The 22,143-nt window shown below is 38.6% G+C and overlaps 1 protein-coding gene across 1 annotated transcript; it reads right to left on the minus strand.

Moving 5' to 3' along the window:
- Window positions 1-18,408: 18,408 nt before the first annotated feature.
- On the minus strand, window positions 18,409-21,480 carry LOC114103544 (zinc finger protein 475). Its single transcript, XM_027949278.2, has 2 exons — window positions 21,306-21,480; window positions 18,409-18,560 (listed from the first exon to the last, which is right to left on the minus strand). The coding sequence occupies exons 1-2, from the start codon at window positions 21,478-21,480 to the stop codon at window positions 18,409-18,411; spliced, it is 327 nt and encodes a 108-aa protein (XP_027805079.1).
- Window positions 21,481-22,143: the final 663 nt, after the last annotated feature.

A 22,143-nucleotide genomic window follows, 5' to 3' on the forward strand; every position in this document is an offset into this window, starting at 1 on the left:
GCCTGACCTGCCAGTCTGTCACAGGTCTGCTTACCTTGCAAGCACGGGCGGCGGCTCTGCCCTGCCCCTCCTACCATGCCCGTGTACCACTGGGTCGCGGGTCTGCCCACCTTGCTGGCGCGGGTGGCGGCTCCGCTCCGCCCCCTCTCCAATTGGGGTCACGCGGTCACCACGCCGGCGAGCCGCTGGGCCTGCTCCGGGCGCTGGCGGCGGCCCGGCTCCTCTTCTCTGGCTCGACGACAAATCGAGAGAGACTCGGGTGTCTGTGCCTCACCCCCCCTACCAGGAGACCAACTGTTTCTGTCGCCGCTGGTATTGATGAAGTTCTCTCCTCCACCGCTTTCTGATGACATCAGATCTCTGCCATGTTGGTATCCTATGTGAATGGCAGCATTTCGTTCCCCTTGCCGGGCAACCAAAGCAATGGGTGAGTCCTGACTGGCCATCAGCAGGACCCGGACCGAGAAGCAATTTCCGCGGGCTCCTAGCCCTGGGCCATGGCAGTTCCGGGAGCCGGAACTCGGCCGCTCCGTGCTCGGTGTATGCTCTGATAAGAGCAGGCTCCAAGAAGCAGCCTCCGCAGGCTCCCCAGCCCTGGGCCAGGGCCAGCAGAAAGCATTCTGACCCTTTGTTCTAGAGTGGCACAACATCTTCTAAGGCAGTTCACTATATAAACATCCTTAAAAATATGGCCCAGAGAAAAAGGTCCATCTGTATGTCTTTTGTAAGATGTGCGGAAACATGAGGCACGAGAAGTCTTGTCCCCCAACGTCATGTCTCTGCAAAGTTGTTCTCAAGGGGCTTTGTTAAGATAATTGATGCACACAGATGTATGCAGATATACATAAAGAAATCCTCCACTTTCCACATGGCTCATACACATGCTACTGTCAGGGGATGAAATCAGGTGAGTGAAAGGGTAGAAAGCCAAGTGTCTAGCTAAGAGAGTGCAGGGTGAATACCCCTTCCCATCACCCCGCTTTGGTGTGTCTAATGGAAGTTAGAGATCGATGCAGAAAACAGGGATGAAAAAAACTCCAAATATCCCATTCCTTTCTCCTGTCAGAATATATTGTCACTTGGGACAAGCTAAATTACTTCTCTTTATTTTCATTTATTCTTATTTAGAGCTTATAAAAGCCAAAATAACCTTTCAAAGTCTACTTAATCTCTGCTTAATATGCAGATAGTTTGTTATCCTCAAATGCCAGAGAAAACTCAGGAGCAAGAGTTCAGATATGTCAGGGGTTGCAAGGGCAAAGGAAAAAGAAGAAAAGCCATTTGTCATCTGTCGTACAAGGACCCAGCAGTGCCGATGTGGAAGTTCCATGAATGTGACTCACTCATGTTCTTGCTAATACAATTATGCTAAAAGTGAGCAGCATTTCGAGGTTTGGGGTAGGATTGTTCTTTAAAAAATCATCACCTGCCTTTACTTAGACTGAGGATCCTACCCATACAACAGGCCCTTGGGGTACACATTTAGTAAGCTGAAAGGGTTTTTTTTTTTTTTTGAGGAATGATATAAAGCTCTTGAGGATTTACAAACTGTTTCATCTGTCAGAAACTATTTATGCAGACTTGGCACATAGAGTGAATTATTCTTATTAAGCAAAAATTGAGAAATTTATTTAAGTCTCTACAGAAGGTTCCTGCAGTCTATCAGATGCTAAGACACTCTGTAACTATAAACTTAAGAGAAAAGAAATTACATGCCAGTGTGGATGTCTGCAGTGAGATGGACGACTCCAGAGAAAATGTGTCCCAGCTTTGTCCCTCATGCTGTTCATGCTAGGTGACCTTTCCATTCTCATTCCCTGGGGACCTTGGTGGGGGATGGGCTCTTTTGTAAGGAGTACATCCCAAGGACATGTGCCCTTTAACTTCCCCAGTGATATTCCTCCCTATGGTATTACTACTGCCATATAGAATATGCAAATACACTCAAGGACTTCTACAAAGTGCTAGGCATATGCATAGCAGTCTCCATGAATTCTTTCACTAATTTCTAGCAACAGTTCCACGAGGTACTATCATAAACCTCATTGGACAAATGTAGAAACTGAGGGGCAGAGATTGAAGAAGCTAATTAAGATGGAAGTCCCATAGTTGAAACAATAGATATGGGATGTAAACTCAGGAAGCCGAATCTGGGACAGACTCTTCTAACCACCCCATAATGTCTCACTGGGCTTCTGCTGCCAGAATGATGTGAATTATCAGCCTGATTTGGCTGATAAAACCTGGGATACACTAGGAAAATTTTCCAAGCAGCATTTTTCTCAGTGGCCACTCAGTCCAGAATGTTCTAATTTGCACAATTATAAGCATTAGTCTTATTACCCCTTTGCTTGTCTACCTTTTCCTTTATCTTTCTGAATATAGAGAGACTTACCAGTTCTAATTCTTCATAAATTTGCTGAATACACCCCCTTGCGGTGCTTGACACAGAGAGAGCTCTGGGAGATGCTTGATGACTGAACTTAGAAGGCAGATAATTCACATCCTACTGGGCTTATTAGTGTCAAAAGCATTTATTGAACACATCCTGCCTTAGGATGTACTACCTTTGTTCTTTCCTTTGAATAAACAAATCCCACATTTACACAATACATCTGCTCCATTGGCCTGGGATCATGGATGTAGCATGTCAAGCTCACTTGAACTAATTGCCCCATTATAAAAACATTTTGAAAGATTCACCTTTCTCCCCCCCAAAAAAAATTTTATTTAAAATTTAAATCAATATTTCTAAAACAGTTCCAGCCAACATAATCATTTTCCAAGACCCCATTAGTAATATTTATTAGATTCGCATGTAGTTTCTGATAAACGAGCGTCATCATAATAGAAATTGACATTTAAGACATGATGTCCTGGTATGTCCAGTGTCACTAGAACCACTTTGAGTACAATATATAAGAAATCAAAAGACAGTTGAGGACAGAAATGTTTTCTTATTAGTCTAGAGAAAAGATTCTAAACGTTATGTAAGTTGTGTCTTGAAGAGTTACCACATCAAAGAATCAAAATATTCTGTGATCAATATTCTCCATAGTTGCTCATGTCTACTTAGCTACTTTTGGTTAACTACCATGGCTTCTGCTTCTCTCTCTCTTTCTCTCTTTCTCTCACTCTCTCTCTCTCTATATATATATATATATAGATAGATAGATATAGATATCTATATATCTATATATATATAGAGAGAGACTATTATAGTTATATAATATTATATATATATAATATATATATATAATACTCTTGTCAACTGGTGTTAAATTATGCACTAATACCACCATTGAATGCTAAGAACTGACCAGTAAGATTGAGACAGTCATAGCCTGCTCTTCATGTAAGGATGAGTTCTTCCTTTCAATAGCTCCTTCTTTCATGATCCTGATTTTGTATTTATTGTGAAAGGTCACAAAATGCTCAGACTTTTTTCACAAAACCTGGAGTTAACTCCATTCACTCCTCAAAATCATCAATAGTCACATGATCCTACTTGTATTAAAACCAAGGAAGGAATTCTGCTCTCTTTTGCTTATTAATTATACTTATAGCTCAGAATCCTAAATGGACTTTGAAATAAGAGACACATTTCAGGCAAACATTTGGGGGGCTAGACAGTGGAACTGCACTGAAGCACTCCATAGACATCTAGCAGAACTCCCCAAAGTGATTTCTGCCTCTGCAATTGTAGGATTTTTGCCTTTATCTACTCTTCACTCCATTACCAGAACAAATTCTTCCCCCTTTTCAGAATCATTAGTAACTCTCTTTTGTTTCCTACTCTGACAACTATAAACTCTCCCTGGTTTTTGTGATCCTACGTAGGTTTGCCTTATACTTACTCTCTGAGCAGATTTTGAGATAGAGATTTGCATGTAGTATTGAGTCTGCTTTGAAAATCCACACATGTGGGGAAGAAATAGAAGCAGGAATGGCAGAGAGATGTTAGACTTTGAGACGGTAAGGAGACCTCTGATGATGCACGAAGAACCCCTGAAGCTGGAAGGTGGGACTGACCTATAGAATCATCTCTCCATTGGGGCAAGAGGGCTCTTAGCTTTTGTACCTTAGCATAAATTAATCATTGCATATGGCAGACCACTGAGTAGCAATAAGATCTTGGCCCTTGTGGCTCTCTTTAGTTGAGGGCAATTTCTGGAGCAGTCTCAGATGACAGACTTCAACAGTACCAACTTCAGCAGTTGGGGGATGAGTGTTTTAGACCCGAAAGAGGGTTTGGGGTGACATATGAGGACATCCACCATCTATTTTTTTTTTTTTTTTTTGGTTTTCCTCTCCAATACTTACTTCTTTAAGTTGGGTCCTGTATTATGAATGTTCATGATTTCATATTTAGAAACCTGAGTCTTTATTATAACTATTTTACTAACATCTCCATCTAACCTACTAACCTAGGTCTCTCTCTTTTTCTAATCTATTGAGATATTATCTCTTTTCAATATCTGAGTTGTTTGCAGCCCTCTCTGAGCACTCTGCTTTCTGAATGTGCCTTCAGTCTGTGGCATAATTAATATTTAAGTACAGTTTCTTTAGGAAGGAGAATAGGAGGAGGGAGGAGTGAAGGGAAAGGGCAGGGGACAGGGACTAAAATGGAACAAATCAAATTCCATGTATGCATGATTTTGTCAAAATGAATCTAACTTCTACATATAACTATAATGCTTTAATTTTAAAAATAAAAATAAATATATGTATTATCTCTTAGTTGAAGCAGTGATGTCATTGTTTTGTGTGCTTGAGCGCTAGAATAGGCAAATGAAGAAACAGGAGTGTCTGTCTTCTCATTTCGGATAGTGTACTTCTTGAGGACAAAGACCATGGTTTTGATTTATTGTGTACTCTACAATATATGCAAAGTGCTATGAATATTGGAAATGCACAATACCTTCACAAAAACATATGTGTTCAAACACTTACTTTGTGCCAAGAATAATTCTACATACTGAGGTTTCAATGATAAATACAATGAAGGCTCTACTTTCAAAGGAGATTACATTGTGGTTACTAAGAACTAGAAGCTAGTTTGTTACTCACTTTAGCTCGATGTTTTATTTGTCCTTATCCAGAAATAACAATGCTTAGAAAGAATCTCAAATAGCTGGACATGTTAGTACATGCCTGTAATCCCAACTATATGGGGTACTAAGTTAGGAGAATCAAAAGTTCAAGGACAGCCCCAGCAACTTAGTGAGACCCTGTATCAAAATAAAAAATAAGGGCTAAGGATGTAGCTCAGTGGTATAGCACTCCTGGGTTCAATTCCCAGTACTACCAAAAATATAAAAAATAAAAATAAAAGGAAGAAAGAAAGAAACTCAAGTAGTTAAAAATGTTTTTATCTTCCTTACATAATAAAGCTATATTGTGGTATTATGGTAATTGAGTAGCCCTGAAACCTCAGTGACTTAACAAAACAAAAATTTGCCAGACTCATTGTACCCAGACATGGGTTTGGTGCCTCTCCTCCTTCTTGAAACTAAACCCTTTGAAACGTGTGGCCTCCAAGTTCTCTTTACTAGGGAGAGAGTCAACGGCACACTGGTTCTTAACTCAGTCCTCTACTCCAGTTTATTGGCTATAAATAAACATATGGCCTTCAACTAACTGCAAGGGAACTTGGGAAATGTAAAACTAGAGGGAAGCCATGAGCACTAATTGTCTTTGCCATAATAGCCAATATCTGTTGAGTACTTCTAAGTGAAAATACCGTTTGAAGTGCATTATATTTATTATAACACAATGAGGTAAATTATAACATTTTTATAGATAAAGAAATGGAGGAACAAAAAGAATGAGTCATTTACTCAAGATCCCCTGGGTAATAATTGGTGGAGATACCATTTTTAATTCAAGATGTAAGCTCCAAATTCTATTCTATTTTCACCAACTATACTCATAAACAAACCAAAAACTCCCTAACAGAAATGCCTATCTCCTTCTGGGAAAGATCATTGACAAACATCCTGTAGAGCAATGTCTTCTTTTACTTTGGTATGATATAGAGACGATAATATGTCCTATTATAGAAGTTTCCTTTGAGTAACAGCCCTGCATGAAAATATTTGGGGTTTATTTTATTTTATTTTATTACTTTTCATAACAGTCATTAATAGTTGAAAGATTTCATTGAGCTCCCTTTGAATAATAAGTCATACCAAATTGTCTGCCAAGAGCCTTACCATTAAACTGAAAGCCATTGATGACTAAAATTTTATTGTCCTTTCCCAACTAAAAAAATCGTCTCAATGGTTAATATGTACAGAGGTTACTGAAACATACATGTTCCTTATGAATAGGAGTTTTCAGTGACTTTGGAAGAAAAAGAACTTCTTAAGGGCTCTGATTTTGTGTGTAAGTTTTCATTCTTCCCACTCCACTCTGACTCCTCCCTATCCTAATTTCCATGAGAACAAGGGGACCATAGAAAATCAAAATTATGCTTGCCTTAATGATGGGTTAAGAAGCGGGTGTGGGCATCTTCAAAGCCTGGATGGGAGGAAGAGCAGAGACTCTATTGCCACCTGCTGGGCTACAGATTTTCACCATACTCTCTGTTCCACCCTTGCTGATTCCAGAGCTCTGTTTCTAGCTCCTTTTGCAGGCTAACTTTAGATCTATGACATTGTCGATCTTTTGGTTTCAACTTTGATGAAAAATGCTGATGAAAAAGAAATTTAAAAGTTTAGCCGTCAGCATCAACTACTCTTTAAACTCATGCTAATTCATAAACAAGGATAATGACTAACCACTTCTGCACTGTGCTCAGTTGCTTCCAAGTGTTTTTCATTAAACGTAAGTGAAAACACTTCCCAGGATGCAATTTGAAGGGAATACTGTATTATTAATTGTATGCTGTGATTAGCCTTGGAAAGTGGAATATGTGAACCGGTTGAATAAAAATTGTTTTCTTCTTTCTGAATATCCATATTTAACAAGATTGGTACTGCTGAAAGTTTTAGTTTTCTAAAGAAAAAAATGTGATCTATATGAAGTGCTTTTCCAACTGTATAGTGATTTGCAATGATGCCTGGCATTTAATTTCATATAGCTTTGTATTTTAGCTATCTTGTTATAGAGCAGATATTGATGTGGACATTTTCAGGGTCTACGGCAAAACTTTACAAATATTTTCTATAGCCCTTAAGAAAAAAAAATAATTCAATTTAACAACATAGATTTAATAAATGAACTTAAGCTCCTGGTATTTAGAAATTTTCTGAATATGAAGTTTTAAATATCTCAAACTCTCAACTCCTTGTGTTTTAACTGTCTCTTGGAAAATTTTCTTGAAAAACACATGTCTGTGAAAATGGAGATGCCAATGAGACCATAAAAGGTACAAAATATACAAAAAAATTGATTTATTGGTAAAACAAAGAAATTATTGTGGATAGGTGGATAGAATTTAGGATTGCAGATTCATAATTTCTATAAAATTGTATAATTTTTATAAAAGTATAAATACACAAATTATATGCCATATTCCTGAGTGGAAGGAGTCCATATTGTAATCATGCTAATTACTCTTAAAATAACTTATCCGTTTGATTCAATGCAAATCAGTAAAATTATTTATGCTATTTGACAAACTTGATTTTAAAATTCACCTAGAAGAAGAAATGAGTAAGAAGAGTCAAGAAAACAATTCTATCGAGATACGTTCTAAAGATGTAATTGTGTAAGCAATGTGATTAAGTTGCGGACATAAATGAAAACGGATCAGTGGAACAGAATGGAACATCTAAAAATGGACCCATGTCTATATAGGATATGATACAGGAAATCTTCTTTGAAAAAAGTTAGATTCCTATTATGCATCATGAATAAAAATTTCAGATACATTAAGGGCAAAAAATAAAAACTAAAAAAATTTAGAAGAACTAAAGAGACTGTGAAGTTTTAGGAGGGAGGTGGAAGAAGGGTTTTTAAGTCAGACATCATATTCAGGAAGCAGAAAGCAAAAGCCTAACATATTTTACAACATTGAAATGTTTCATTGGCTACATGAATCAGTGATAAGACCACCTCACTTCTCTTCCACATATACCATGCCTGCAGCAGTAGTCAAGGGAGGTCCAGAAAGATCCCTTTAATCCTGCACCACTTTTTGGCCCCCAGTCTAGAAAGGAAGCCAGTGAGCACCACAAGCCTTGAACTCCAGTGGGGCTCCATATACTCCAAGTCGGGCTTCCCCACTCCTGATCCAGAGAATGAGTGCTCCCAGAACACTGCCTTTCTCCAGACCTCCCTTCTCCCAGCACCTCCTCATTGCCCTTGAGGAAGCTCTAACTAGGACTGATGAATCACTGTTCCCCCAAAGACCACCAGTACTAATCTCACTGGGAATTATAACTCTGTGTTCTTTAAACACAACCAGAAATTCAGGTTTCCCAGAGCATCATGGTTACTCTTATCCACAGACAGGTTTATATTACCCAAACTTCTACACATCCCTGACCTTCAGCCATATAATTACAGAGCTTAGTGCAAAAGGCAAATGTAGATTTTTGTGATGGTATCAGCAAAACATTAAAACATGCATGGGACCTTTCTAAGTGACTACACAGTTATATGCTCTTGAAGACAGCTCCCCATGCCCAAACCATCTCTTTTAGTGCCTCACACTATCATCTGCAAAATCCCCTGTATTATCAATTTCATTTTAAAATTTCCAGAGAATTCACCTTAATCTAACAAAAACATAGCTGTTCCTTGAGGAATACTGTTAGAACACACCTCGCACAGTGCCTAGGGGGGGAGTAGAAGTCCTCTTTTTTTCCTCCTTGCTTTCCCTTTTTAGAATGTTCTCTTCCTTTTTTCAAAAACACATTTTCAAAGAAGCAGCCCTCCATGTGTCCACACCACCCAGAATCCCACTTGGTCACAGTAATCTAAATGTCTCTCCAATGTAGCACTTAGTAGGTGCTCAAAAGTATGCATTAGAAAAGTTCATAAATGACTCATACAATTATTTAAAAAAAAAACTGAGTAGAATACTAATTCTACTTGCCCAACTGCATTGCATAATTTAAGTGTTTTGCCTGAATCACTTTATACTTTCTGTTTGTATTATCTACATATTTGCATTCTATGTGCTGCATACATTTTGTTGGAAAATGGGCCAAAACTGGCTTGTTGTGATGCCAAGTTGAAATATATATCCTAAATATTTATGATTATTCTTTTACAAAGTTGGCAGGGAAGAGAAAGATGGAGTCACTTGATACAACTCCAGGAGTAGATGCCTGTCCCTTTCATAGTTTCTAGTACAGTAAAAGGAAAGGAAAAATATTTTAGAAGAAAGAGAACCCAGTCTCAGCCTGGTAATGCTTGTGCCTGCTCATTGCTTCCAAATACTGCCCTCTGCTGGCTAGATGGTGCTAGAGTGCTTATTAACAGAAAGCTTGCTTATGAAAAGAAATGGCATAGATGAAGACAGAGACTATAAATGAGACAATGGAAATTAGGGAAAGATAAATATGGGAACAACAATGGGAAAGAAAGTTTATACCCTTCCCAACTTTTATGCCTGGCCATGTTTTTTCCTATAGAGGTCATCTTATTTAATGTCCTCCTGAGCAGAAATAGGCAAGTCACACAACCTGTTTAACTTGCATGAGTTCTTCCTGAAAGCTGGGAACTTGGAAGGAATGAAACTAAAACTGATCTTTTCATTGTCAACACCTCCTTCTTTGCTTGCACACAAATCCTGCCCCCACCCTTCATCTTTGTCCCAGCTGTTCCTCTGATTTGCTGTCCCCTGTTGTTCTCCCAGATGTACCCCCCCCCCACACACACACAACATAGCACACCCACTCAAATAGTTCAGAGCTTTCCCTGATCACACGAACCAGGTAAGGGCTTCCTTTGCTCATTGCTGAAAGATAGACTGAATTGGTTTACAGCCTCTGACTCTGGGTTCTCTACCTCTCTGGAAAAGACCACATTGTTGACAGAAGTTGGGAATTAATAGTGTTGGGGTGGGGAAGAGGAAGAGAAACAGTAACTTGAGCCAGAACAAGTAATTAAAACATGAACTTTGATAACTGCCTTTAAGTTGACCCCACAGTCTAGAATGCTCATGGCTCTGCACTTGCCCTCATCATGTTAAATGTCACTGACCACCAAGTCGGTTGCAGAGCTTCCCACCATGTTTCCCTTTACAGCACATCTAGAAAGTGTAATATCGACCCAGCACATTGGGGTTAATCAGTAAGGCTGCTTATAGCCAGAGGTGACTGGCGCCCTAAGCCCTAGAAGACGGTATGGAGGACCAAAGGAATTAATGTGTTAGTGTGCTAATCACAGGCACATTGGTTAGGAAACTGTGGTCTAGCAAATACAACAGAGGAAGGCAAAGTAACACGCCTTATCAAATTATCAGGAAATCCTGTGGACAAACCCCAGGGAGTAACAAAGAAAAACAGGCCAATTTGAGTGGAAACAAAACATACCCACTCCTCAGTCCTTGGAGTTCCACAGTCCCTATGGGTTTTTTTCCTTGGCTGTCCTCTAGTGCCCCTGCTGCCTTTACCATTTTACTCCTTCAGAGACAGCTGCAACTCCCCTCTTGTGAGTTTCCTATGACTTAGTGCTCCTGTCTGTGTTGGCTGCAAGATTTAGAACCTGTATGGCCCCAATGGGCACAGTTGCACTCGGTCTTGTGTTAACTGATGTTTTATTTGAACAGAGTGGCCTTCCAGGGTTACCTACCCCTTTGCTAGTTAAAAAAATCACAATCCTAATCCCCATTAGATGAGGTCAGGAATTCCAGTCCTCTGAAGACTCTGAAGGTCACTGAAAAGTATGTATAGGTAGTGGCTATTGTTTGCCACCTGTTGCTTCTAGTGGCCACTTTGCATGTTTCAAGAAGTTTCACCTTTTTTCTTGGTCTATTTGTCTTTTTGTAGACCTTAGCCCCCTTTTTAATTTTTTTTTAATTGTTCTAATTAGTTATACATGACTGTAGAATGCATTTTGACACATTGTATACAAATGGAGCACAATTTCTCATTCTTCTGGACCTACATGGTGCAGAGTCACTCCAGTAATGTAGTCATACATGCATAGGGTAATAATATCTCATTCCACTGTCTTTCCCATCCCCACATTCCTTCTATCCCCTCACACCCCTCTGCCCAATCCAAAATTCCTTCTTTCTTCCCTAGATCACCCCCCATTATGGATCAGCTTCCACTTATTAGAGAAAACAAATACCCAGAACAGATAATAGGTCAGAATGAATAATTAAACTTATTGAGGGCTTGAAGATAATATACAGAAGTAGAATTAGGATGCTGGAAAGAAACATGAATTGGTAACCGTGACCACTGCTTTTAAGACCACCAGTCTTATCCCAGAGTAAGGAATGCCTATCAGCTCTCACCTCAAACTATCTTGCTGACATGTTTTTGTAATTTCTAGACCCCCACCTGCAGGTGAGAGCTCACCTTGACCTAGTGCTGAGTCCAAAATTACAGTCTCTTTTTCCCCCCAAGCTCTAGCCAAAGGATGAAAAGTCAAGTTTATTCTATAATAATTGCCCAGTGTCAGAGATCTGCCCCAGTAAAGGTTAGGGTTAGCCATATTCTTTGCAAAATATTCTCTCAACTTTTTGTCCCAACTACCCTTATGAGACTAAATGCAGGACTAAACTTTTCATATCAAAAATATCCTAATATTATTCAAATAAAAACTTACAAAGTCTTTCCTCTAAAAAATAATGCTTATATTATTAATCTACAAAAATAGTTGCAAGTTTTTAAAATTTCACCTTTTTTTCATCCTAATTTACCAATTTTTCCTGCCTTTATCGCAAGAACAATATCTTGTACTCCTGGATTTGTGTCCAAATACTGTTGAGTTTCTATGAGAAGGAAAGCAGTCCCCCAACAAAAGCCAGGAGTAGATTTATGTTTGATTTGCATTATTGTTCCCCAAATCTCTAGTCACTTCTTCCTGCTGCCACAATTCCCAGGTTCTCTTGCACTTGGATACATCCACCTGGCCCAGATGTTGCCAGTGAATGTAATGATGAGCATTTCTTGCAGGTCTGCAGTACAAACCAAATGAGTAACTCCTTATTCTTTCGTGCTTTGGATTGGGCTGAAAGAGGAGGATCCCCTGCCTCCCCAGGGTAACTGTTGAGATCTGCTTGTTGAATGCTAAAACTGGTAAGTGCTTCACCAACTTACGGTCATGGATAATTCCATGAGGTAAACACCTCACTAAATTGACTACTTGCCCACTGCTCTTTTTAGAACAAGAAATAAGCCTCTATTCTATTTAAGTCATAGTTCTGTTTGGGGTCTATATGTTATCGCAACTAGCTTACCTTAACACAACTATAAATGGATAGCCTGTCAATCAGAGATGCCCCTACTCAGATGTGAAGTTACCAGATGGGAAAAGGGACACTAACTGTTAAGAAGAGGCCCACTTCCCATGCTCTTTTGACTTCCATTTCAAAATTTGTCTAAATTTGTGCCACATGGATGTCATTATTCTGGACAAAGACATAATACTTCTAGGAATATTCTTTAAAATAACTATATCACCTGAAAGAATTCATTCAAGCATAATCTCCTGTGAACTGCCTAGGAAACCCAAGTGTTTCAGATTTCTTTCTAAGGAAATTACTTGTGAAAAGTTAAAGGACACAGGCAGTAAAATGTAAAGGGGCAGGTTGGGAAAGGAGGAGAAATAACTAGAGCATGGATCTCTTGAGACTTTGCTCCAACAGAAACAAGTCTGGGCAGAGGTTGGTAGGTGGTGGCAGTGGAATAGTAGGAAAAACATTAAAGGTGGGACAGAGGGCAGAAGTTTCAAAGAGAGGAGATGAAAGTACTAAAGGCAAATTTACTACTTGATAAATTATCAAGCAACAACTCAGGGGCTTTTGCCCACCCTTTTCCTATACTTCAAGCAAGTAATTTTGATGGCTCACATTATTTTTTAGATCTGCACAGAGTTTCTCAGAAAAGCTGTGGGGGAAAAAAATCACAAGAGAGCTTTGGAATGTTTAAAAACAAATATGCACCTTTAGGTGTTTTGGCTATTTTTTAGTCAGTACCTTATTTAAAAATACAGTTACCACATAGTTATTTTCTTTCTGCCACAAATGAAAACAAATATGATTTTCAGACAAAACAGGTGGGCAAGACCTTGGGGCTATTAATGGTAAAAATCAGTTACCAAATAACTGCATTTGTCCATTTATTGTTATTTTTAGAACAAGCACATACATATGACAGAAAATATAAAAGGCAGTATTTTCCTTTAAAACATTAAAAATTGTCATCCAGAATTTACATGTATTGCAAAATGATGATATATCCAAGGGTATGAAATCCTGGATCGAGTTTTCATAGGCTATTGGCCCTAATGAGTGTTGTCTAGTTGTCCTCTCACTAAAACAATGGAGGTGGACAGTGTCCCTCCTGGATTCAAGAGCTCTACTTCTCTGATGAACAGATTTTATTGGTTCTACCATGTGTCACATATCTATATTTTGTGTTAGTTGTCAGTTGTTGCCGTTGATGATTACTACAAACTTTGTGACTCAAACAGCAGAGATTTTCTTACAGTTCTGTATGGTTAGAAGTTCAACTCTGGACTTACCTGATAAGAACATGGTGTTGGCAAGACTGAATTCATTTCTGGAGATTTGGGTGGGTGGCAGGCTCCATTTCCTTGCTCCATTTCATGTCATTTGGAGAATTTGATTCTGTGCATTTGTGGGACTGAGGCCCCAGTTTCTTTGCTGGCTATCATCTGGGGGCTGCCCTTAGTCCCTACAGTTATCTTTTGGCCCTTATATATGGTTCCCTTCATCTCAGAACCAACAATGGATCGTTAAATTCTTCTTATGCTACCATCTCTCTTACCTACCTTACTGCCTTCTTCCTCTTCTGCATTTAAGGATCCAAGTGATTAGAATGGTCCTACCAGGATAATCCAGGATTATCTTCCAATTCCAAGGTCTATAATCTTAATCACATCTGAATAGCCTCTATCTATCTATCTATCTATCTATCTATCTATCTATCTATCTATTTATTTATTTTGCCACTGTGACCAAAAGACCTGACAGGAATAATTTTAGAGAAGGAAAAGTCTATTTGGGTCTCATGGTTTCAGAGGTCTCAGTCCTTAGATGGCTAACTTCATTGCTCTGGGTCCAAGATGAAGCAAAACATCAAGGTAGAAGAGTTTGAAAGAGAAAAAGCAGCTCAGGACATGGCATTAAGGAATTAGAGCTCTTGCTCACCAGGGACAAAATATATATCTCAAAAACATGTCCCTAGTGACTCACCTCCTCCAGTCACACCTTACCTGCCTACAGTTACCACCCAGTTAATCCCTATTAGTGGATTAGTGCATTTATTAGGTTAAGGCTCTCATATCCCAATCATTTAATCTCTAAACTTTCTTGCATTGTCTCATACATGAGCTTTTGGGGGACACTTCATATCTAAACCATAACATTGAGCATCAGCATATTTGGGGACTACTAATTTGTCTAGCATTCTCAGCTAAGAGGCATCTGAAACAGCTTGACCTATAGGGTAATCAGTGTGAATCAATGATGGTACTTAACTCCATGATACCCAGCCGGTTCTCAATTACCCTGGCATTTAAGCTCACATTCAAGCTTATTTTTCCACTAAGTAGGACTGAAAGGCATTGTCAGAGATTTTGTGGAATTTTGGGCTTCCAGCTCCTCTCCCTGAACACCCTTCTCCTTTTAACCAAAAAGAATAAAAGCTCAAATTGAAACCATTCAAATTCAACCTTAGTGGGATGTCAAAACTAAGTTTACCTGGATGTGGAGAGCATGAGACTTCATTACACTGGAATTTGAATATTTTTTTGTAATACAATTTTAAAAGAACAAGGATAAAAGTGTACCATCCTATGATAACAGTGCTTTTTTCTCATGTATATTCTCTCTTCATGACCCAGTTGGCCTCTGCTGGAAACTTGACTGCTTTTCATTTGTGTTGTTTCTTCCAAGTGCAGAAAAATCTCGTTTTCTATTTCTCACCACAGAGAGCAGGCAGGGCTAGCAGAACCAAGCTTAGTGATAAGGGAAGGTGGACCACTGCCAGAGGAGGGAAAGGACCTCTCAGGACTCGGGAAGGAAAGGGCTGAACTTCCTGCCCTGACGTGATATGGGATTCAAGCCATGTGAATTAGTTTCAGTCAGGAGTATTAAAAAAATACTGCAAATATTAGTAGAAGACAAGTACAGAAAGACCAAAGGCAGTTTTCAGGGGATAGAGGTCTTTGGATGTCTGCTTTTTATCTATTCCTTGCTCACAAATGGCTCTGATTGTCAATAGCAATTTTTATTTCAATAAAGGAACTCAGACCAGTATACCCCAAGCCAAAGCAGTTCAACAGGGAACCATCCTTAAGACCCCATTTGTAAATAATAATAATGATAAATACTATGATGGGACCTGAATAGCCTTCTGTGATGGATCTGAAGGACTTGTGCTTGCACATAGTATAAAATTCCCCATTTATATCCCCCCCACAAGGTTGTGCTTATTTAGTCCCCTTCTAATAGGACATGTCCTGAAGTTTTGATGTGAATTCAAGGTGCAAATGAGTACCATCTGACCAGGCATGGCAACAGCTCGGGAGGCTGAGGCAGGATCGAGAGTTCAAAGCCAGACTCAGCAAAAGCCAGGCACTAAGCAATTCAGTGAGACCCTGTGTCTAAAAAAAAAAAAAATAAATACAAAAAAGGGCTAGGGATGTGGCTCAGTGGTTGAGTGCTCCTGAGTTCAATCCCTGGTACTCACTCCCTCTCCAAAAGAAAAAGAAAAACAAATTCTGGAATTCTTTCTGTGACCTCAACTACAGAAGAATTCAATTAAAATTTGTCAGTGCTAGGTAACGGAGTGAGGAGGGAATTGCATCATTGTTGATGCCTGTAATAACATTAATCCCACACCAGTAGTCACCTGGGTTAGCTCAGAGTTCCAAATACCTTCATCTAATATCTGCTCTTCATCATATTGGGGAATATCTTCAGGAACTCTTTCAAGGTTAAATTCATGGCTCATGGAGGTGCTAACCATTGTTAAAGAACTATTTTTAAAATTATAAAGATCTTTGCAGATGTCAACTCATTGGGAGAGGGCAGTTGGTAGAGATCAGGTGAGCTCTTTCCTATTAATGTTAAGACTTTGATGACTTGTGTTGAAAATGGACCAGAACTCTTGAATTGAGGTCATTGTAACTATGCTTGCTCCAGATTTAATTCCATGGAACATCTGTAGCTTAGATGAGGTGGAACCATACATGAAACCCCACAGAAAGCACCTTGATGTATCTCAAGCGGGCTCAGTGTTCTCTGAGGATGAACAATTCATGGAGCCTGTTCTTTTCAGCCACTTCACAACAATACTTCATTTGTGTTGTTGACACAACACAAGACTTCATTCATATAGATAAAAACACTGTTGTTTGATTTATCATACCCATGAATATCTTTAAGGCTCTGAGTGGCCATTCAGTTCAAAGTTGTGGGCAGAACTTTTGCTTTATCTCCCCTGATATTTAATTTCTGAAATATCAGCAACACACAGAAATATCTTTTGAAACCCCTAACACAAATGCAGGTCTAACTCATTGTTACCTGTCTAAGATAAACACAGACCAGCGGCAGAACAATAAATATCCCAAGATTTCCATTTTTTTTTTTTTTAGTTACTAGACATTGTGCAAGAATTTTTACCTTTGTCTGATCTTCTGTTATTATGGCTAATCATATTAATAATGCCACCAGGCATAAACAAAGACAGATATGATTGTAAACTCAGAAGCCGGAGAGTCCTAAATTTGTTCCCTAATCTATCCTATAACTCAAGCTCCGTGTGACCTTGAGTCAGCTGTTTAGTCTAAGCATCAGTTCCTTATCTGTAAAATAAGGATGATGACATCTACTTGTAGGGCTGAAGTAAGATGTATATAAGCTGATATACACAAAATACTTAGCCCACTGCCCAATCCATAGACCCTCAGCATATGTTAGATTCTTTCATCATTTTAGTCAAGATAAAAGAAATAGTGCCATATCTTTTACAAGATTCTCAATCCAGGGTATCTACAGAGTTTTTAAAAAGTTTGTTTCTTGCTTCCTTTGGAGCAGGCAGGAAAAACAGAACAATTAGCACAATTATCCTAACCCAACCCTGTATAATAAGTAGATGTATGACCAAAATATTAGGTTGAATGAATTTGCCTGTATAATTTGGAGCTGATTGTGCTGTGTAAAGTCATGGATGCAAGGCTTGCAAGAACCCAGTGGATCCAGAATGGCCCTGAAACTCAGCCATAAAATGAACAAAGATCTTAAGCAAGACTGCTGGGAGTCCATGCCATGCCATGCTGCCTGGGGGAGCAGCATTTCCTGGACAGAGCACCTCCCTGGCCCTGGCCTTCTCCCAGGACAGCCCTGCCTGGATGAATACACATTCAAGAGCTGTAAAATACAGAGCACTTTCACAACCCAATTACTGTGCATGGGACTTGGGTGGGGAGGCCTAAAATTTCCTGGCAGACTTTTAGACCTCAACAATGAAACACCTATAAACCCCTATGAGGGTATAAAGAGCTCTTGCTAGACTTATCTTCTATAGGAGGCAGGAGCTGGCTTCCACCCATTGTGATGAATTGTACTGCAGCATCTCCTGCCAACGAGGGTGGCACTGGCTAGGAAATCTCCAAAGCATTCCTTGCCATTATCAAGGGAATGTGAGTTAGATATGGTCCCTGTACTTTAAGTCCTCAGCGCTTTTTGAAAATGTCTGTCTTGAAGGATTTCAAGGAAAAAAGAAACTTCCCAACCAATAGCTCGTTGTCAAAATGTCCCTGGATCAGAAGGCATAGGGATAGGAAGGAATCCAGTTCTTGCTGGGACTGAAGGAATTGCCTCCAGTTGCCCTCAAAGCCTCTGTTGGCTTAACAATCATCCTAATTGTGAAGTTCAAAATCTTGTTCAGGAAAGTAGAATGCAGGAAAAATAGCAACGATGGGCTCAGAAATTTCCTTTAGATAAAAACTGCAGCTCTGATAAAAAACAGCTCGCTTGTAATTCTGCCTGACAAAAGTGTGAAACGGTCCCCAGTGTACGTAAGCACATGCAGCTGCTTGTTAAAGCCAAAGCACTCGCCCCATCCCATAATGGTGGTCAAACACTCTCACACCAAAGGCTGGGCCTCCCAGGCTGGGCCAGCATTTAGTCAACTCCAGTTTTCTGTGTTTCCTCTTTTCACCTCCTTTTTCTCCTTCCCACTCTAGCCCAGTTTGGTTCAAAGGGATTAATTCCTGTAACACTCCAGTGGAGAGAAAAGGGCTTTACTTGGCGGCTTTGGGTTTACAAGATCGCTGGTGAACAATCAGTCTGTCTGGCAGGAAGGTACGCCCACATATATTGCAGGGAACCAACTGGCTCTGGGCACTTGTCCAAGCAGCTTCATTTAAAGCATCAAGATCATAGAAACCTTTGGCTGGAAAGTTAAAGAAAAAGAGAAAGAAAAAAATGAAAAAAATAATAATAAAAAAAGAAAGAAAAGAGGGGGGAAACAGTAAAATGAATTAGTTTTCATTCTGGAAAACCATATTCTACTTTTTATGGAAAATATGTTCAGGAAATACCTGTTGACTGAGGTTTTTAAATAAATCATATGACTTTTGCCAAAAATAAATAAATAAATAAAAAGCGCTGCTTGCTGTTTCAAGGGTTGAGTCAAGTTAGCCATGAACCAGAGGTTTTTTACTCTTTGGACGTAAAAAGGGGAAGACAATGTTTTATGTGTTATGATATGCATTCTTCACTAATTATTAACATCTTTGCTTATATATTATTATCTTGCAAATATAACTTTTGGCTTTCTTTCAGCTGACTCTAAATATAAACTTACAGCGGTAAAAGGACATGTATTTGTATTTTCCTTCTATAATCCTTTAGTGGAATGTTTTTGGAGGCCAAAATTGGACAATTGAGAGTGAATTTAAGATGAATTATACCCTAAAAATTTATCATCTTTTCATAGCTGTGAACTTAGAGATTCTTTAAGTAATTAAGTGAAGAATGAAAATAGAATTCTTAATCTGATGAAAAGAAGTGTTCTTAAGAAAACAAAGTAGACAGTTGGAGAAATATAGAATCTTCATTGGCAGAGCATAGCGGAAAAAGGCATATGGCTTTATTTTGAGAAACAATGTGGGATTTAGCTTTAATAAGCCTTATTCAAATAGAGAGACTTTGGTATATTAAATTGACTATGTCTTAGAATCATCCAAAATAGACCCCCAAAATTTAGCCAAGCACTCAAAAATGTATTACTTAGTTTTTATCACTGGCAAGGCACATATTACTTCATTAAAGCCTACGCAATCTCATATGATTTCTATCTAGTGGTTCACACAAACATAACAAACCTTAGATTCTTAACATGCTTTCTCCTAATGTTCTTTATTTTTTTGCTCCATGGGAATTTAAACCCCCAAACAACCTAGTATTTCTCCTTTGGATAAAGAAAATATTACTTTCTATGTAGGATATAAACGTGTGTTTTGAGTGCTTTGAAAACTCTTTGAGAAAAGGACTGCACTGACTTTCTTATTACTCATATGAGTTTTAATACAGACTAAAAAATTCCAGAGTAGTCATTGATTCTAACTTGAATGTGATTCATCACATTTCTAAATGTTTTTCATGGTGCTTTGACTCTGGATCTGGAGCAAGGGTCATTTGAACTCTACGAAAAAGTCCATGAGTGGAGAACAGTGATGTGCATTCTATTTACCTAGGGATGAAGAGCACCTTCAGAGATAATAGTAGCATAGGATCAAGAGAAAAAGTTCAGGGAAGTAAAATTATAGGATCTACTTTTTCTGTCATAAGCAACAACAAGATAGTATCCCAAAAGGGCTTTTGAATCACCATTCTTCTTACTTCTTTTAGTTTTGGGATAATTATGGTCAAGCACAGAAAATGGTAAAGATCAGAAGGAAAGGAAATAGATTTTGACACTGAGAGTGAATTTAAGATGAGAATTGTTGGGAAGAGATTTTCAAGAAGGTAAACAATCTGGTTGTGGGCAAGTGTTCTACCTTCTATAGGTGGATGTTTTCATCTTGAGCTCTTTTGCCACCTGTCTGCAAGGACTGTGGATAGTTCCATTCTAGCAGCATCTAGAACTTTATTATGACAATCTAGATTTTGCTCTAGATTGTCGTTATTATGACAATCTAGATTTTGTTGTTATAAACTCTACTTGACTCACATCTTAACAGGAATGTTGGACTAACTGACAGTAAAATGACCTCCAAGGTACCTTTTAGCACTTGCACATCTATAGATACACAGGAGAATAAATGAACTAAAAGATACTCCGCTTAAAACCAAAAATTTCCTTTGAAGAGAATGAGGAGTGTAACTGAGAAAACAACAATGGTGGAAATATGGTGAGTCTGAGCTCACATGGCAAAAATATTCTATAACTATTATGTAACATCCTAAATGAGTAAATATGAGGTTCTGTGACAAAGTCGCACGTGACAGTTTCATTTAGTTTGCACAGTGCTTCACAAATTATTAATTGCACACATTTTAAAAATGTGGATATTTTGTATGAATGTCTACATTTCCAGTTTCTTTTGTATTACTGATAGATATGGCCACATTGGGCTAAATTTCTTAATGATAGCCCCAGCTGTTCCTGGGCAGCTGCTATTTCCTTTGGAGAGAGCTGATGCTCTCCAGCTCACCACAGTCCCCACCTTTCCTTGTCTTCATTTTTTCCTTCCCCTACACACAGACCCATTAATTAATTTGTAACCTGACGATATCGGATCCTGTAAGCACTTAAATTTGTTATCCCTGCTCTGCAGAGACACGTTCATATGTAAAATCAGGACTCTAGATTCACCAAAGGTTTTTAAGCTTTATGTTTTTTAAGTGTTATGTGTGATAATATATGAAACTAACTCTTGGAAAATACAGTAAATTCCAGCGGTCCCTCTCATGCAGTCTTGCCAGGACATAGTGTCTTTATGTCTCAGCATCTGAAGACAACCCTTTGCACGGGCATTCCACTACTGTTTTCCTATTTGGCTGAAGCCAAGGCAGTAAATGTTGCTGATTTTAGGTGTTTGAACAACTAAAAAAAAAAAAAAAGAATACCTCTACTTATAAGTTTAGAGAGAGAAGCCTCCCCTCTTGTACTCAAGTCACTCTAAGGACTTACCAGTAATGGTCCTGATTTCTGGTTTCTTTGGTTCTGGTCTCCTTAGCTCTTTAGGCAACAAGTTGTTTTCATTATGCCACTTTTTCAGGCATTGTGGCTCATGGATGCTAATAGATTTGGTTCCATATTCACGACCACAAATATAACAAACAACTGTTCGTGGACACTTTATCATTGTTGGCTGCAAATAATATGAAATCTGTTAGATAAAGTTTATAGTTGAAAATTATATTTTAAACATACTATATTTAAGGTGGCTGGGGTACGGCTCAGTGGTAAAGCCCTTACCTCCCACATGTGAGGCACTGGGTTCCATCCTCAGTACCACATAATAAATAAACAAAATAAAGACACTGCATCAATGTACAACTATATATATATATATATATATATATACACACACACACATACACACACACACACACACACACATATATATATATATATATATATATATATACATATACATATATATATAGTATATTCAAATTAGCTGGAAAATCAATATTACTTCTGAAAATTTCCAACCACTGTGGTGAATTTAACCTTTTTTGGTAACTAAGGAACCAAACTATGTTCTGAGTATATGTGACTTTGGAAGGAAATAAAAAAGAGGCAACCGGAATTCTCCATATTGGAATTATATAAAACGTATTTCCTCATTTAGCGAATATTAGTTGCCTTCTAACTATGACATCTGAGTCACAATGCCGGGAGAATACCAAGTCAAGCAAGAATTCTTCTTTCAGTAACATTGGTTCTCATATGTTCATATGCCTGAAAAATAAAGTACCGTTAGAGAGTTTAAAATAACAGTTAGTTCTGCCCAAATATCTCA

The sequence above is a fragment of the Marmota flaviventris genome (assembly GCF_047511675.1).
Source record: "Marmota flaviventris isolate mMarFla1 chromosome 5 unlocalized genomic scaffold, mMarFla1.hap1 SUPER_5_unloc_3, whole genome shotgun sequence".
NCBI lineage: Eukaryota > Metazoa > Chordata > Mammalia > Rodentia > Sciuridae > Marmota > Marmota flaviventris.

What these genes read in the sequence shown, in the direction of transcription:
- LOC114103544 (XM_027949278.2), bottom strand. Translation starts at nt 21,480, where the DNA reads ATGATAAAGTGTCCACGAACAGTTGTTTGTTATATTTGTGGTCGTGAA. An exon ending in AGAAATCAGGACCATTACTG is followed by an intron (nt 18,561 to 21,305) that starts GTAAGTCCTTAG and finishes TTAACTTTCCAG; the next exon opens with CCAAAGGTTTCTATGATCTT.